Source organism: Tamandua tetradactyla, chromosome 16 (assembly GCF_023851605.1).
Source record: "Tamandua tetradactyla isolate mTamTet1 chromosome 16, mTamTet1.pri, whole genome shotgun sequence".
In the NCBI taxonomy this organism is placed as follows: Eukaryota; Metazoa; Chordata; class Mammalia; order Pilosa; family Myrmecophagidae; genus Tamandua; species Tamandua tetradactyla.
Genome location: NC_135342.1, coordinates 21,976,529 through 21,994,279, shown reverse-complemented (window position 1 = coordinate 21,994,279; position 17,751 = coordinate 21,976,529). Strand labels below are relative to the sequence as shown.

The 17,751-nt window shown below is 42.3% G+C and overlaps 1 protein-coding gene across 2 annotated transcripts in view; it reads right to left on the bottom strand.

Moving 5' to 3' along the window:
* MEGF8 (multiple EGF like domains 8) overlaps positions 1-16,953 on the bottom strand; it is a 93,200-nt gene extending 76,247 nt beyond the window's left edge. The window contains exon 1 of one of the 2 annotated variants that reach the window (XM_077131720.1): positions 15,991-16,953. In XM_077131720.1, coding sequence (XP_076987835.1) covers positions 15,991-16,177 — 187 coding nt within the window. In that variant the 5' untranslated portion in view covers positions 16,178-16,953. The other variant, XM_077131721.1, reaches the window with a different exon arrangement.
* Positions 16,954-17,751: the final 798 nt, after the last annotated feature.

The following is a 17,751-nucleotide window of genomic DNA, read 5'->3' as shown; positions in this document are numbered from 1 at the left end:
CAGGCTGCTTCCCAGAGGGGAAAGGAAAGGGAATTTGCAAGCAGCAGGGGCTGAGCCCAAGCAAACACCAATTATGGAATTAATTAACAAATTCTGACTACTAAAAATAGGCCCCCAGCTCAGGTGAACCTGGTCAAAGTGGAGGTAGCTCATTTTTGCCCCAGCGCCAAGAAGGCAAAGCACTGACAGAAAAAGGAAAAAAAAAAAAAGGAAACAGAGGTTTTTGTGGCTGTGTTTCTACAAAGGCTTGGCTGCCTTTGTATACAGCGGCAGGGCTTCTCAGGTTGCAACTGCCCTAGGCAAAGGCAGAAACAAGCTTGCTTGAGGGCTTCTCTGGAGCCTGTGCCTTCCCCAGGGGAGAGGTGAAGCTCAACTCAGATGGAATCCCTTCCTCAAGGAATTCAGACACCAGGGCTTGGTAATTTGAAGCCATTAAAACCAGCCTACAACCTCTGCTCTGTCTCCAAAACACCCCCAGCAGGGAGAGTCTACCAAAGTTAAAGGTACTGCATCATCTTATGCTGGTAGGACCTGCAGACAGACAAGTACCACATAGTGGGTAGGATAAGAAAAACAGAGCCCAGAGACTTCACAGGAAAGTCTTTCAACCTGCTGGGTCTCACCCTCAGGGAAAATTGATGCAGGTGACTCTTTCCTCCTGATAGGAGGCCAGTTTGGTCTGGGAAAATCCGGCTGGGGTCTATAATACCTAAGTAGACCCTCCTAAGGGTGGGAGGAAAAAGGTACCATACAAGCAGGGCAAGAAACAAGAAAACAAGAACTGAAAAATTCTCCTCTGTTAAACAGAACTTAAGCTAGAGGTTCAGATAAAGGTGAACTGAATGTCAAAGAACAGATAGACAACAAATTCACCCAGCAAGAAAATCTTAGGTAAAAGAAGTGAAAGCAATCTCCAGAACAAACTAATTAAGGTAATTAAATGCCTAGACACCAGCAAAAAACAACAAACACACTAGGAAAATAGAAGATATGGCCCAGTCAAAGGAACAAACCAACAATTCAAATGAGCTACAGGAGCTGAAACAATTAATTCAGAATATACGAACAGACATGGAAAACCTCATCAAAAACCAAATCAATGAATTGAGGAAGGATATAAAGAAGGCAAGGAATGAACAAAAAGAAGAAATCAAAAGTCTGAAAAAACAAATCACAGAACTTATCAGAATGAAAGTCATGGTAGAAGAGAAAAAAACAACGGAAACCTACAATGGTAGATTTCTAGAGACAGAACATAGGATTAGTGAACTGAAGGACAGAACATCTGAAATCCAACAAGAAAAAGAAAATACAGGGTGAAAAATGGAAAAATATGAACAGGACTCAGAGAACTGAAAGACAATATGAAGCGCACGGATATACATGTTGTGGGTGTCCCAGAGGAGAAGAGATGGGAAAAGGAGGAGAAAAACTAATGTAGGAAATTATCACTGAAAATTTCCCAACTCTTATGAAAGACTTAAAACTATAGATCCAAGAAGTGCAGCATACCCCAAAGAGAATAGATCCAAATAGACATACTCCAAGACATTTACTAATCAGAATGTCAGAGGTCAAAGAGAAAGAGAGAATCTTGAAAACAGCAAAAGAAAAGCAATCCTTCACGTACAAGGGAAGCCCAATAAGACTATGCATAGATCTCTCAGCAGAAACCATGGAGGCGAGAAGACAGTGGGATGATATATTTAAATTATTAAAAGAGAAAAACTGCCAACCAAGAATTCTATATCCAGCAACACTGTCCTTCAAAAATGAGGGAGAAATTCAAACATTTTCAGACAAAAAATCACTGAGAGAATTTGTAACCAAGAGACCAGCTCTGCAAGAGATACTAAAGGGAGCGCAAGAGACAGATATGAAAAGACAGAAGAGAGAGGTGTGGAGAAGACTGCAGAAAGGAAGACTATGAGTAAAGGTAAAAAGAAGGAAAATTAGATATGACATATAAAATCCAGAAGGCAAAATAGTAGAAGAAAGTACTAACCGTGCAGTAATAACACTAATGTTAATGGATTAAACTCCCCAATCAAAAGACATAAATGGGCAGAATGGATTAGAAAACAGGACCCAGGCTTCCGGAGAAGATGGCGGCTTAGTAAGACGTGCGGGTCTTAGTTCCTTCTCCAGAAAAGCAACTAAAGAAACAGAAACAATACGAAACAGCTCCCGGAGTCACGACAGAGACCAAAAAGACAGCGTACCCCATTCTGGAACGGCTGAACGGACAGGGAGAATCCGCTGCGGTGAGATACCCGAGGGGTGCGTGTTTTCCTGGCCGGGGCGGCTGGCGACTGGGGTCCCCTCCACGCACGTGGCTCCCCGGTCTGACTGGGAACACTGGATAGCGGGGCCCTCCCGTCAGGCTTGGCGTCTCGGGCCAGCTGGGCAATTTGGACCGGCACTCCCCCAAGCCACAGCAGCCAGCGACCCCCCTCCACGCGCGGTTTCCCGGGCGACTGCGGATTGGCGAGTTAAAGGAGCCACAGCATCTTTCACTGGTGGGCCCCGCAGACAGACGCGCGCCACGAGCGCCACCTACTGGGCAGGAAAAGAAAAACAGAGCCCAGAGATTTCACAGAAAAACCTTTCAACCAGCTGGGTCCCACACCCAGGGAAATCTGATCAAATGCCCAGACACCAGCAGAAAATAATGGATGACGCTCGGAAAATTGAAGATATGGCCCAGTCAAAGGAACGAACCAATAGTTCAAATGAGATACAGGACCTGAGACAACTAATGCTGAATATACGAACAGAAATGGAAAAACTCTTCAAAAACCAAATCAATAAATTGAGGGAAGACATGGGCTGAACAAAAAGAAGAAATAGAAAATCTGAAAAAACAAAACACAGAACTTATGGGAGTGAAGGACAAAGAAGAAAAAATGGAAAAAACAATGGATACCTACAATGGTAGATCTAAAGAGACAGAAGCTACAATTAGTGAACTGGAGGATGGAACATCTGAATTCCAAAAAGAAACAGAAACTATAGGGAAAAGAATGGAAAAACTTGAGCAGGGGATCAGGGAACTGAATGACAATATGAAGCGCACAAATATACATGTTGTGGGTGTCCCAGAAGAAGAGAAGGGAAAAGGAGGAGAAAAACTAATGGAAGAAATTATCACTGAAAATTTCCCAACTCTTATGAAAGACCTAAATTTACAGATCCAAGAAGTGCAGCGCACCCCAAAGAGATTAGACCCAAATAGGCGGTCTCCAAGACCCTTACTAGTTAGAATGTCAGAGGTCAAAGAGAAAGAGAGGATCTTGAAAGCAGCAAGAGAAAAACAATCCGTCACATACAAGGGAAACCCAATAAGACTATGTGTAGATTTCTCAGCAGAAACCATGGAAGCTAGAAGACAGTGGGATGATATATTTAAATTACTAAAAGAGAAAAACTGCCAACCAAGACTCCTATATCCAGCAAAATTGTCCTTCAAAAATGAAGGAGAAATTAAAACATTTATAGACAAAAAGTCACTGGGAGAATTTGTGACCAAGAGACCAGCTCTGCAAGAAATACTAAAGGGAGCACTAGAGTCAGATACGAAAAGACAGAAGAGAGAGGTATGGAGAAAAGTATAGAAAGAAGGAAAATCAGATATGATATATATAATACAAAAGGCAAAATGGTAGAGGAAAATATTATCCAAACAGTAATAACACTAAAAGTTAATGGACTGAACTCCCCAATCAAAAGACATAGACTGACAGAATGTATTACGACCCAGAAATACCACTGCTAGGTATCTACTCAGAGGACTTACAGGCAAAGACACAAACGGACATTTGCACACCAATGTTTATAGCAGCATTATTTACAACTGCAAAGAGATGGAAACAGCCAAAATGTCCATCAACAGACGAGTGGCTAAACAAACTGTGGCGTATACCTACGATGGAATATCATGCAGCTTTAAGACAGAGTAAACTTATGAAGCATGTAATAACATGGATGGACCTAGAGAACATTATGCTGAGTGAGTCTAGCCCAAAACTAAAGGACAAATACTGTATGGTCCCACTGATGTGAACCGACATTCGAGAATCAGCTTGGAATATATCATTGGTTACAGAGACCAGCAGGAGTTAGAAACAGGGTAAGACAATGGGTAATTGGAGCTGAAGGGATACAGACTGTGCAACAGGACTAGATACAAAACTCAGAAATGGACAGCACAATAATACCTAAGTGTAATGTAACTAGGTGGGAACACTGAATGAAGCTGCACCTGAAATATGGTTTTTTGTTTGTTTGTTTGTGTGTTTGTATCTTTTGTTTTTGTTTTTTTTCTTTTTCCTTTTTATATATATATATTTTTTTATTAGTATTATTATTTTAATTCTCTTCTCTATATTAACATTCTATATCTTTTTCTGCTGTTTTGCTAGTTCTTTTCCTAAATCGATGCAAATGTACTAAGAAATGATGATCATACATCTATGTGATGAAACTAAGAATTACTGAGTACATGTGTAGAATGGAATGATTTCTAAATGTTGTGTTAATTTCTTTTCTTTTTTTTGATTAATAAAAAAAATGAAAAAAAAAAATAACTTCCCTACTTAAAAAAAACAAAACAGGACCCATCTATACGCTGTCTCTACTCAAAGGACATGAGGGCAAGGACACAAATGGACATTTGCACACCAATGTTTATAGCAGCATTACTTACAATTACCAAGAATTTGGTAACAGCCAAAATGTCCATCAACAGACGGGTGGCTAAACAAACTGTGGCATATACATACGATGAAATATTATGCAGCTGTAAGACAGAATAAAGTTATGAAGTATGTAACAACATGGATGAACCTTAAGGACATTATGCTGAATGAGATTAACCAAAAACAAAAGGGCAAATACTGTATGGTCTCACTGATATGAACTGACATTAGTGAATAAACTTGGAATATTTCATTGGTAACAGAGACCATCAGAAGATACAAAAAGGGTAAGATATTGGGTAATTGGAGCTGAAGGGATACAGATTGTGCAACAGGACTGAATATAAAAACTCAGAAATGGACAGCACAATACTACCTAACTGTAATACAATTATGTTAAAACACTGAATGAAGCTGAATGTGAGAATGATAGAGGGAGGAGGGCTGGGGACATAAATGAAATCACAAAGAAAGATAGATGATATAGATTGAGATGGTATAATCTAGGAATGCCTAGAGTGTATAATGATAGTGACTAAAGGTACAAATTTAAAAAATGTTTTTGCATGAGGAAGAACAAAGGAATGTCATTACTGCAGGGTGCTGAAAACAGATGGTAATTAATATTTTAAAATTTCAACTTATGTGTGAAACTAAAGCAAAAAATGTTTATTTGGTACAAAATTTATATTTTGACTAGTGCATGTCCTAATATAACTTATGTAGATAGTTGGTTGAACAATATAAGTATATGGAACCTTGGGTAGGACATGAGATTTTGTTGGTTTGTCCAGAGTGATGCCCCGATGAATCCCAGAGCAATTTGATCAGTGAGTGGAGAAGCATTTGCAAAGTCCCCTTCAGGGAATGGTGAGAATGGGGGAAAATTCAACCTCCCCAAGTTGAATTCTTGATATTCTCACAAGCAGTGTGGACAACCAAAGCTATAGGCTGAGCCCCCAGTCTTGGGGTTTGTTCATATGAAACTTAACCCCACAAAAATAGGTCAAGCCTACTTAAAATTAGGCCTAAGGGTCACCCCCAAGAGAAGCTCTTTTGTTGCTCAGATGTGGCCTCTCTCTCCAGCCAACACAACAAGAAAACTCACCACCCTCCCCCTATCTAGGTCGGACACGACTCCCAGGGGTGTGGACCTTCCTGGCAACATGGGACAGGAATCCCAGAATGAGCTGAGACTTAGCATCAAGGGTTTGAGAAAAACTCTAGAATGAGCTGAGACCCAACATCAAGGGACTGAGAAAACCTTCTCGACCAAAAGGGGGAAGAGCAAAATAAGACAAAGTGTCAATGGCTGAGACATTCCAAACAGAATCGAGAGGTTATCCTGGAGGTTATTCTTACGCATTAAGTAGATATCACCTTGTTATCCAAGATGTAAAGGAGAGGCTGGAGGGAACTGCCTGAAAATGTAGACCTGTGTTCCAGTAGCCATGTTTCTTGAAGATGATCATATAATGATACAGCTTTCACAATGTGACTGTGTGATTGTGAAAACCTTGTGTCTGATGCTCCTTTTATCTATCTTGTCAACAGATGAGTAGAACATATGGAATAAAAATAAATAATAGGGGGAACAAATGTCAAACTTAGTTTGAAATGCTAGTGATCAGTGAAAGCGAGGGGTAAGGGGTATGGTAGGTATAATCTTTTTATTTTTTCTGTTTTCATTTTATTTCTTTTTGTATTGTCTTTTTATTTCTTTTTCTGAATGGATGTAAATGTTCTAAGAAATGATGAATATGCAACTAAGTGATGATATTGTGAATTACTGACTATGTTAATGTTTTATTACGTTTGTTAAATTTTTTTAATTAATGAACAAATTCTATTAAAAAAAACGGTTTTATGGACCTTAAACCTAAAGGAAGAGCACTGAAGAAAGAAAGAAATAAATGGGAGCTCCTCAAAATTAAACACTTTTGTGCATCAAAGAACTTCATCAAGAAAGTAGAAAGACAGCCTACACAATGGGAGACAATATTTGGAAACGACATATCAGATAAAGGTCTAGTATCCAGAATTTATAAAGAGATTGTTCAACTCAACAACAAAAAGAGAGCCAACCCAATTACAAAATGGGAAAAAGACTTGAACAGACAACTCTCAGAAGAGGAAATACAAATGGCCAAAAGGCACATGAAGAGATGCTCAATGTCCCTGGCCATGAGAGAAATGCAAATCAAAACCACAATGAGATATCATCTCATACCCACCAGAATGGCCATTATCAACAAAACAAAAAATGACAAGTGCTGGAAAGGATGTGGAGAAAGAGACACACTTATCCACTGTTGGTGGGAATGTCAAATGGTGCAACCACTGTGGAAGGCAGTTTGGCGGTTCCTCAAAAAGCTGAATATAGAATTGCCATACAACCCAGCAATACCATTGCTAGGTATCTACTCAAAGGACTTAAGGGCAAAGACACAAACAGACATTTGCACACCAATGTTTATAGCAGCATTATTTACAATTGCAAAGAGATGGAAACAGCCAAAATGTCCATCAACAGACGAGTGGCTAAACAAACTGTGGTATATACATACGATGGAATATTATGCAGCTTTAAGACAGAATAAACTTATGAAGCATGTAATAACATGGATGGACCTAGAGAACATTATGCTGAGTGAGACTAGCCAAAAACTAAAGGACAAATACTGTATGGTCCCACTGATGTGAACCGACATTAGAGAATAAACTTGGAATATGTCATTGGTAACAGAGACCATCAGGAGTTAGAAATAGGGTAAGATAATGGGTAATTAGAGCTGAAGGGATACAGACTGTGCAACAGGACTGAATACAAAAACTCAAAAATGGACAGCACAATACTACCTAATTGTAATGTAATTATGTTAAAACACTGAATGAAGCTGCATCTGAGCTATAAAAAAAAAAGAGCCAATCAGTTTCCAGTATATTCCATTCCAGCAGCTTTAACAAACTAATATAGATTTTTGATACCAGAGAAGTGGGATGCTGCAGTTTGCAAATACCAAACATGTCAGAATGGCTTTTTAAATGGATAAGGGGAAGATTCTGGAAGAACTGTGAAAAGCTTGATAGAGAAGGCTTAGAATGCTTTGAAGAGGTTTATTGGCAGAAATGTGGACTCTAAAGATGCTTCTGATAAGGTCTTAGAAATGATGCATGTTATTTTAAACTGGACAGCAAGCGATCCTTGTTTTATAGTGGCAAAGAATTTGGCAAAATTGACTATTGGTTTTGGATGGAAGGCAGATTTTAAAAGCCACAAGCTGGGATATTTAGCTGAAGAGATTTCTAAATTAAAATGTGCAAAATGTGGCCTGGTTTCTCCTTGCAGCTTATGGTGATATGAATAGGAAAGAGATAAGCTGAGAACTGAACTCTTGGGTACAAAGAAACCAGGTATTGATGGTCTGGAAAATTCTGGGCTTCCTGAAAGGGAGACCCCAGAGAATAGTGTCCCATGTGAAGACTTAACCAAACACGAAAGCAGTCAGCCATTATAGGACAAGCAAGGATTTGAGATGGAGTTATCCAAAAAGGATTTGTGGGAAGTCCTATATCTATCTGATGAACATGATCCTACTGTACTACATAGAAAAACCAACAACAGTATTGTCGGAACTGTATAAACAGAGCCACTGCCAATCTGGGCTAAAAGGAACAGAAAAGGGACAAACTGAAGGAAAAATAACTTCAGAGGCAGGACCATGGAAGCTAAGGTCTAAAGCCAAGAAACATCAGGCCAAGAGGGCAGATTTACCCATGCACTTTGACAGTGTGTTTACCTGAAGGTAGAGAGCAGGCCTTCCACCTCTAAACCCAGGAAGAATTGTGCTGCCCCAGGCCTCGAAGAGGGTGGAGCACATAAACCAGAGATTGGGGGGAGCCTGGCCGCAACCCCATTGTTCTGGAGGGGAAATGGCAGAGATCCCAGGCGCTACCCCAATGTTTGGAGAGGATGGAGCCGAGAAAAAGGTGGTCTCCCCAATGTCCTCTAAGGTTGCATTTGGAGAGAAGGGGGCTGCTGCATAAGCTCTTAGAAATGGTGAGACTGCCGCTCAATCAAGCCCTGAGGATAAATGACTTTGAAATTTAATGGAGTTTGCCCTACTAGTTTTAAGAATTGTTTGAGTCCTTCGACCCCTGTTTTCCTCTCAATTTCTCCCTATGGCAATAGGAACACATATTCTGTGATTGTTCTTCCTTTGTATGTTAGCAGTAGATAACTTGTTCTGAGTTTTACAGGTCCAGAGCCAGAGAAGAATTTTGCCTTAGGGCAACCACCCCTGTAGCTGACTTTGATGAGATTTTGTACTGTTTTTGACTTTGTATTGTATTTGTACTGTTACTGAAATGGTTTGAGGATTTGTAATAGTGTTATGGAATGCACGGATTTTGCATCTGGAAAGAACATGTCTTTTGGGGGTCCAGAGTGTGGCATGTGCTGGTTTAAAACTCTTATGCACCCCAGAAAAGCCATGTTACTTAATCCTAATTCAATATCATTGGGTGGGATCTTTTTTTATTGTTTCCATGGAGATGTGACCCACCCAACGGTGGGTGGTACCTTTAGATTCAGGTGGTTACCATGGAGATGTGTCTCCAACCATTCAAGGTGGCAATGCTTACCAGAGTCCCTTAAGAGGAAACCATTTTGGAAAAAACTTCAGAGCCCACATAGCCAGAGACCTTTGGAGATGAAAAAGAAAATGTCCCTGGGGAAGTTGTTTGAAAGGAGAAGACAAAGACCCAAGTAGATGCCAGCCACGTGCCTCCCAGGATGACAGAGGTGTTCTGGACTCACTGATCTTTCTTGAATCAAGGTATCTTTCCCTGGATGCCTTGGTTTGGGCATTTAACTTTTCATTTGGGCATTTAACTTTTTCATTTGGGCATTTAACTTTTCAAAAGGGAACTTAAAAAATTCCCTTTTGAAAAGTCGTTCCATTTCTGGTATATTCCATTCCAGCAACTTTAACAAACCAATACAGCCACCTTTGTAATTACCATTAACATCTTTAATAATAATCAAGTTCTACTAGTCACAACCTAGTTCAGTAGTATACAAACTCTCCATTCCAAATAGCTCCATCCCTCCTGTCATGGTCAACTTCATGTGTCAACCTGGCCAACGTGATGGTACCTGTTTGTCTGGTTGGGCAAGTGCTGGCCTGTCTGTTGCAATGAGGACATTTCACAGAATCAAATCATGCATCCACAGCTGATTCCATTTGTAATCAGCCAAGGGGAGTGTCTTCTGCAATGAGTGATGTTCGATCTAATCACTGGAAGCCTTTTAAAGAGGATTCAGAAGAGACAGGCTCTTCTTCCTGCTTCAGCCGGCAAGCCTCTCCTATGGAGTTCGTCCAGACCCTCCGTTGGAATCATCGGCTTCACAGCTTGCCCTGGGGATTTTGGACTCTGTGTTTCCGTGGTCAGGTGAGACACTTTTATAAATTTTATATTTGCAAGTGTTCCCTGTTGATTCTGTTTCTCTAGAGAACCCTAACTAATTCACTTGGTCTGTCTCCCTCTCCTTGGGCTTCTCTGTTCCCTGAGATGCAAAAATATTCAAATTAGGCCAAACCCAAAACCCTACAATGGATTCTCCGAACTAAAGGGAAAGGAACATTTGCACATATATCGCTTTAAATCAAGATGTGGAAATGATTAAACTTAGTGAGGATGGCATGTTCAAAGCTGAGATAGTCAAAGGCTAGACCTCTTATGCCAAAAAGCAAGGCAAGTTAAGAATGCAAGGGAAAATTTCTTCAAGGAAATTAAAATTGCTACAATAGTGAATATATGAATGTTAAAGCAAAAACATCACTATTGCTGAAATAAAGTTTTAGTGGTCTGCATTCAAAACAGCCTCAGCCGCATCCTAATCCAAAGCAAGGCCCTACCTCTTATATTCTATGAAGGCTGAGAGGGGTGGGGAAGCAGCATAAGAAACGAATGAAACAAGCAGAAATTGGTTCATGACATTTAAGGAAAGATACCATCTCCAAAACATAAAATTGCAAGTTAAACCAGCAAGAACTAAAGTAGAAGCCACAGAAAGTTACATAGAATATCTAGCTAAGATAATTTATGAATGTCACTACAGTAAACAACAGATTTTCAATGTAGATGAAATAGCCTTCTAAGGGAAAATGATGCCATTTAGGACTTTCATAGCAAGAGAGGAGATATCAATGTCTACATTCAAAACTTCAAAGTACAGGCAGACTCTCCGGATAAGGGCTAATGCATTTTGTGACATTAAGTTTAAGCCAATGCTCATTTAACAATACAAAATTCCTAGCTAATATATACTGCCTGGGCCCTATAAATAGAAGAGCAAAGCCTAGAAGGCTGCACTCTGGTATAATGAGGTATTAAGTTCTCTCTTGAGATGTACAGCTCAGAATAAAAGATTCTTTGTGAAACAATTTTGTAAAAAATAGTGATTCCATAATTCTAATTCAACATGCACCTTGTGTGATTTCTACAGAGATCACACAAGCTCTCTATGGAAAGGTACAATGAGATTAATGTTGTTTTCATGCCTGCTTTTACCTTGCAAATGCTTCCAGAATGCAGTATACCAGAAACAGAATGGTTTTTAAAAGGGAATTCATTAAGTTGAAGCTTACAGTTCTAAGGCCGTAAAATGTCCAAATCAAGGCACCAACATGATGTTACCTTCACTCAAGACAGGCTGGTGCCATCTGGAATACCTCTGTCAGCTGGAGTATAGGTTAAGATCTGCGTCAACTTGGCCAACTGTTTATGCCTAGTTGTCTGGTCAGGTAATCACTGACCTGAATGTTGCTCCAAGGATATTTCATGGCTGTTTGATAAACCAGAAAGCTAGTGTATTAAGTCATCAGTAAGTTGTTTGCATCTGTGACTGATTACATCTGCAATCAACTAAGGCCTGTCCCTCACAACAAGATAATCCAATCAGATGGGGGCTTTTAAGGAAGATGACTTCGTGTAGCTTCTTCAGCCAGGGAGCCTCTCCTGTGGAGTTAGTCCAGGCCCTTCATCAGAGCCACAAACTTCAAAGCCTGCCCCATGGATTTTGGATTCTTCATTCCCACAGTTGTATGAGACACCTTTATAAATATCAAATTTACAGATCTCTCATGTTGATTCCATCTCCCTATAGAACACTGACTAAAGCACTTCCCCCTTTATATTATCTCAGATTGCAAATCTATACATTGCCTGCCCATTAACACATATTTTAAATATTTTTTCACACATTTGCCTGTTTAGTCACATGGGGGGAGGGAGCAGATATAAACCAAAAGTACAATATATGACTTAATATTTACCTATATAGTTGCCTTTACTAATCTTTATTTCTTCTTATGGCTTCAAGTTACTATCTAATCCTTTTATTTCAGCCTGAAGGACTCCCATTAGCATTTCTTGCTGGACAGGTCTTCTGATAGTTAATTATTTTAGCTTTTTAAAAGGTGTAAATGTCTTAATTTCTCCTTCATTTTTGGAGAATATTGCCAGATATAAAAATCTTGGATGACAGCTTTTTTTCTTTAAATATATCATCCCAAAGTCTCCTGGCCTCCATTGTTTCTGATGAGAACTCTCCCGTTAAATTTAATCCCTTGTATGTGACCAGTCAGTTCTCTTTTGATGCTTTCAAAATCATTTGTCTTTGGATTTTGACAAGTTCACTATAATGCATCTTGATGTAAATATCTTACAGTCTATCTATCCTGCTTGGAGTTCACTGAGATTCCTGGATGTATATATTCTCATCTCTCATCAGACAGGTGAAGTTTTCAGCCATTATTTCTTTGAATATTTTTTCTGCCCCTTTCTCTCTTGCCATTTTGGGACTCCTGTTATGTGAAACTGGTACATCTGATGGTTCACAGGTCCCTCAGGCTCTGTACATTTTTCTTCATTATTTTTTTCTGCTTTTCACACTGGATAATTTCAATTGCCTTGTCTTCAAGTTCACAAATCCTTTCTTCTCCCTGTTCAAAATGCTGTTAAGCCTGTCTGAGTTTTTTAATGATTGTATTTTGCAGCTCCAAAATGTATTTCATTTTTTATTTTTGCATAGGCAGGCACTGGGAATCAAACCCAGGTCTCCGGCATGGCAGGCGAGAACTCTGCCTGCTGAACCATTGTGGCCCACCCTGTATTTCATTTTTAAAATAATTTCTACCTCTTTATTTTACTCAGTCATTTTCCTAATATATTTTAGTTACTTGTATACATATTCCTTTAGCTCACTGAACATATTTAAGACACAGTTGATTTAAAGTCTTTTACTAAAAGTTCCAAGGAAAGAGCTTCCTTAGGAATGGTTTCTGGCAAATTTCTTTTTTCCTGTGAATGGGCCATAAGTTCCTGTTTCTTAGTGTGTCTGGCAATTTCTTGCTGAGTACTGAACATTCTGAGTATTATCTTGTTAAAGATCTGAAACTCTAGCTCTCCCATTCCTCTAAAATTGCTAGGTTTTGTTGTTGTTGTTGAGGGCTGGAGCCATCAATTTGTGACTTTTCCAAACTGTTTTTGCTCCCAAAAGGGGAACAGAAAGAGAAAAGAGAGACAAAAATAGGTACTGCTTCTTAAAGTCTGCTCTACCACTTATGCCTGAGAGGGATTGAACAATGGCCACCTTAAGAGTCAGCCCTTAGTTATCTGAAGTAGCTGATTAAAATCTTTGATCAGTGATAAAACCATACATCCCTGGATTTTGGAGGACTAGGTCCTTATAGCCCACCCTGGCACCCCCAAGCTGCACCAGCAGCCCAGGCTGCCATACAAATGGAGAGGTGGGGATGGTCGTCCCTGCAGACAGGGTAAAATTCACCGATATTTACCACAGTTTACCAGTTCCTCCTCTACACAGTGTTTCCCTAGACTCCAGAGTTTCAAAATAAAAGTTCAACAGTGGTTTTGGTGGAAGGACTGATTCCTCAAACTTCCTACCCCACCATCTTTCCACAATCCTCTGGGGTTGTTTATTTTTTAACAGATGGGAGAACAAGTTGGTTTTTAAAGGTGACAGGCTTTGGGGAGGATAGGAGATCAAGGGATGTCTGGAGGTCTACTGGACTACTCCCTCATCCCAATATCCAGTTAGTTTGTCTCCAAGTCTCAGTGGTGAAAATTCACAAACACCTCTCTGCACTGTCCCCTCCTTCCACCCCCTTGACCCCTGCCACCTGCCCCCGTTCAGAACTCATCCTCTCCTGTGAGGTCCTCACACCAAGTCTCTAGTCCACCTCCACCTCGGCCTCGGAGGTTGCCCACTCCTGCTCAAAATCCTTTTGTGCCTCATCAACTCCAAGAGAAAGGCCAAACTGTTCAACATGACCTTCAATGCCCTTCTTTCCCTGCTTCAGTCTTCCTCCTTATCTCCCAGCCAACAGTCCAGTCACACCAAACAAACCTAGACATGGATCCCAAGACACACCATTCCCGTTCTTGTCTTCACAGAGGTTGTTCCCATTTCCCATCCAGTAAACTCTTATACATGCTTCAGAACCCTGCTCCAGTACCTCTTTCTCAACATACTTCCCATATGGTTCTCATTCCTTACCTGGCAGAAATGGTTCCTAAACTGAGGACAGTTAGACATGCTGATCCCCCGGAAAACACACCCTCATCCACATCCCATACAACAGCTAGAGAGCTTCCAAAACATAGATCACGTCCCTCCCCTGCTCACAACCCTTCCATGGTTTCCCAGTGCCCCCAGATAGAGACCAAGCTCCACAGCTTGCCAAGGGAGGCCCTGCATGATCCAGGTCCTGTTGCACCTCTGGCCTTTGCTGTAGCCTCTCTATCTGGGGAATTCCTACCTCTACTTGGAGGGCAGCTCCTATATCTGCTGCTCTGTGAGGCCTTCCTGAATTTCTCCAGCCACTGCCTTTGGACTTCTTCCATGGCTCCCTGTTGACCTCAGGATACAGATTAAAATCACAAGGTCTTACACCCTCTGGCAGCTCCCAACAACTCCAGCTCTGGCTCACTGTCCTCTTTTGTTCTGTGTTTCAGCACACTGCATTTCTAGTTCCTCAAAAGCATCACACTCCCTTGCTTCCAGGCCTTTGCGTTGCTAATCTTTTTGCCTGGAATGCCCTTCTGCTCCCTCCTACACATGCTTCTGATTTCAGCTCAGATATATCCAAGCTAAGCAAGATGCCTTCTCTAAAAAAAAAAAGATGCCTTCTCTAGGCTTCTCCATCCCCTGGGAACTGGTTTTTCTCTCCCACTAGCCAGCACAGGGTTGGGCACAGAGTACCAATCAGTGAATAGTTAAGTGATAGAAAACATAAATAAATAAATAAGAAAGAGATGCTAAGGGATGTGTTAGGTCCTGGGGTGACAGCCATTAACAAAACAAAATCCAGCCTTTTCCTGGGTAGATCAAACTTGTCAGGGTCTCTGCATTCAGGGTCTTTGCGCAGGCTGTTCCCACTTCCCAAAATGCTCTTCCTCTTCCTTTGCCTGGATGGTTCCTATTGATCCTTTAGGCCTTAGCTTAGACATCTTCTTGTCAGGAAGCCCTTTCTGCTCCCCATCTCCCTCCTACATGAGGTATCCTCTCTGGCCTCCCACAGGCCCTGGGGCTTCCTCCATCACAATCCTGACTACATTGGGCTACCGCTGTCCACTGACTCCAAGACCCAAGGCATCAGGAATTGCTAGGGTTGTCCTGGTCTCTTGTAGGGCTCAGCAGCAAATATGATGTCTGGCATATGAATGGCTGAAAAGTTGTTTTTATTGCAGTACTTTGAAAATAACAATAATAATCCTAATAATATTTACTGAGCATTTACTATGGGCCAGGCACTAGACATGTTAAATTCCTGCTCTCATTTAATCCCAACAAGTCCACAAAGTGGGTACCATTATTATTCCTGCTTGGGGGCAAGGCAAGAGAGAGACTGAAACTCAAAGGAAAGAAGCCACTTGCCCAAAACCACAAAGGTAATAAGTAGTAGAGGCCAAATTCAAAATCACGTGTTTGAACTCAGAGCCTCAGTTCTCACCTATCCCTCAAAATAACCCTCAGTGATGCTCCTGAATTTGTAACCATGCACCTGGGTCTGCCTCTGTCTCTGTCTCCTCTACTAGACTTCCAAGCCTTCCAGAGCTGGATTCAGGTTGGCTGTAACCGTTGGTGTTCAGCGTTTCAGAGCAAAAGACACGGCCCAGAACCCACTCTAAGTATGCGATGAATGGGTGGTGCGTGCATGAGGGAATTACGGGATGAGTGAGTGACCCACGCGGCCCCACTCACCCTCGATGAGCCACTCGCAGTTGCCATTGACGCTGTAGTTGCCTGCACCATCTGTCACGAAGCCTGGCGCCTCCCGCAGCACCTGCCGCTGCCCCTTGCAGTCTCCTGCCCAGACTTTGGAGGACAACGGCCCCAGCACTGCCAAGGCCAGGGCCAGGGCTGTGGCCAGAGCCGGGCCCAGGGCCATCACCACCTCCCCCGTGTACCCTTAAAGCAGGGTAGCCCTAAAGACCCGGAGAGAACCCTTCTCCAGGGATGTGCCCCTACAGTGCTTGATGTTTGACGTATCAAGCATACCCTTGTAGGCCAGAGGTCCAGGAGACGCAGTCCCGAGGAGGGAAAGGGTGCTGTCTACAGGCTCTGGCAGCCGAGGGGCGGGCCCTATGGACCCATGGGGCTAACTCCTAACGTCCATGGGAGCCCCGTATAGACACGGGCCCCCATAAGCAAGCAAAGCCTCCATAAACGATGTCCAGCAGCTACAGCACAAAACCCTGAAGGCCAAAATGGCCCTTATACAAGGCTGGGTCCCCAGGGGACGAAGGGCTTTATAGCCCGACGGGGTCCTCCATAGAAGGGGCCGGGAAGAAGGGTACCGGCCAGGATAGGCCAGGCTCGGATGGTCCCGGATAGACCCCTCCAGTCGAAGGCGGGGCACGAGTGGGTGTCGGGGGCGGAGCCCGTCTTCGGGGGCTCGGGCCCAAACCCCATAGACGCGCTTCCTCACTTGCTCGCTCACCCACCCGCGCCTCCCCTCACGGAGCCGGATGGACCAGATCAGAGAGACGAGGGGACGTTCGGGACAGAGCGGCCTTGGGAAGACCCGCTGGGAGGGCGAGGTAGCTGGGGCTGAGCGGCCGCGAAGGGAAGACGGACAGAGAAGAGGCGAGATGCCGTGGGGTGGCAGGTCAGAGCGGCCCTGGGAGGACTGCGGAGCGGCCAACCCCACCCCTCCGGGAAGGAAGACTTCCGGCAACTTCCCCGCCCATTTGTTTCCGCCCGCATGCGCAGCAATGACCAGCTCGGCCTGAAAAGAGGGAGAATTGTACATGCGCAGTGCCAAAATCATAGTCAAATTCCAGGCGCGGGTTCCCCAGCAGAGCATCTGCCACTGGAGGGCGCATCTACCTCTGACTGGGGAAGAGAAGATAAAAATAAAAGGCGGTCCAGCCAATCCTAAAGAATAGGGCAAGCCGTGGAGGCTCAGTGGCAGAGTTCTTGCCTGCCATGCTGGACACCCCAGTTCGTTTCTGGTGCCTGCCCGTGGAAAAAAAAAAAATACCTAGAGTATTATATAAGACTCTACAAAGTTTCCATGCACTAGGGTAACTTTCCAAAACCTACACCCTGCGATGGGTCCCTGGACCAGATAATTCCTGAAATGCAGAGGGGCTAGTCCTTCCAGGACATCAACTAGTTCCATCCCCCAAACCATATTATCGACAGCAACTTCCAACATGAAAAAGTTAGAATGGGCACAGCCTAAATACTCCTAAAGTGTGGGGGAAAGATCAAAGATGATGATGGAGTTATATAGAGAAGGTAGGGTTTAACAAATGAGTGCTGAATCATTATACTGATGTATCTTTTAGCCTTCAGCACCTCAGAGCAGCTAGAAATAAAAATCTAAAATTGTGGAATTATAAACCATACCAAATTCTGAAATCTGTTCTACAACTAAATGTTGTGATGTACTTTGAAATTTATTGCTTTTATGTATATATGTTATTTAAAGAGAAGGAAGGGTATAACAGAAAAAGT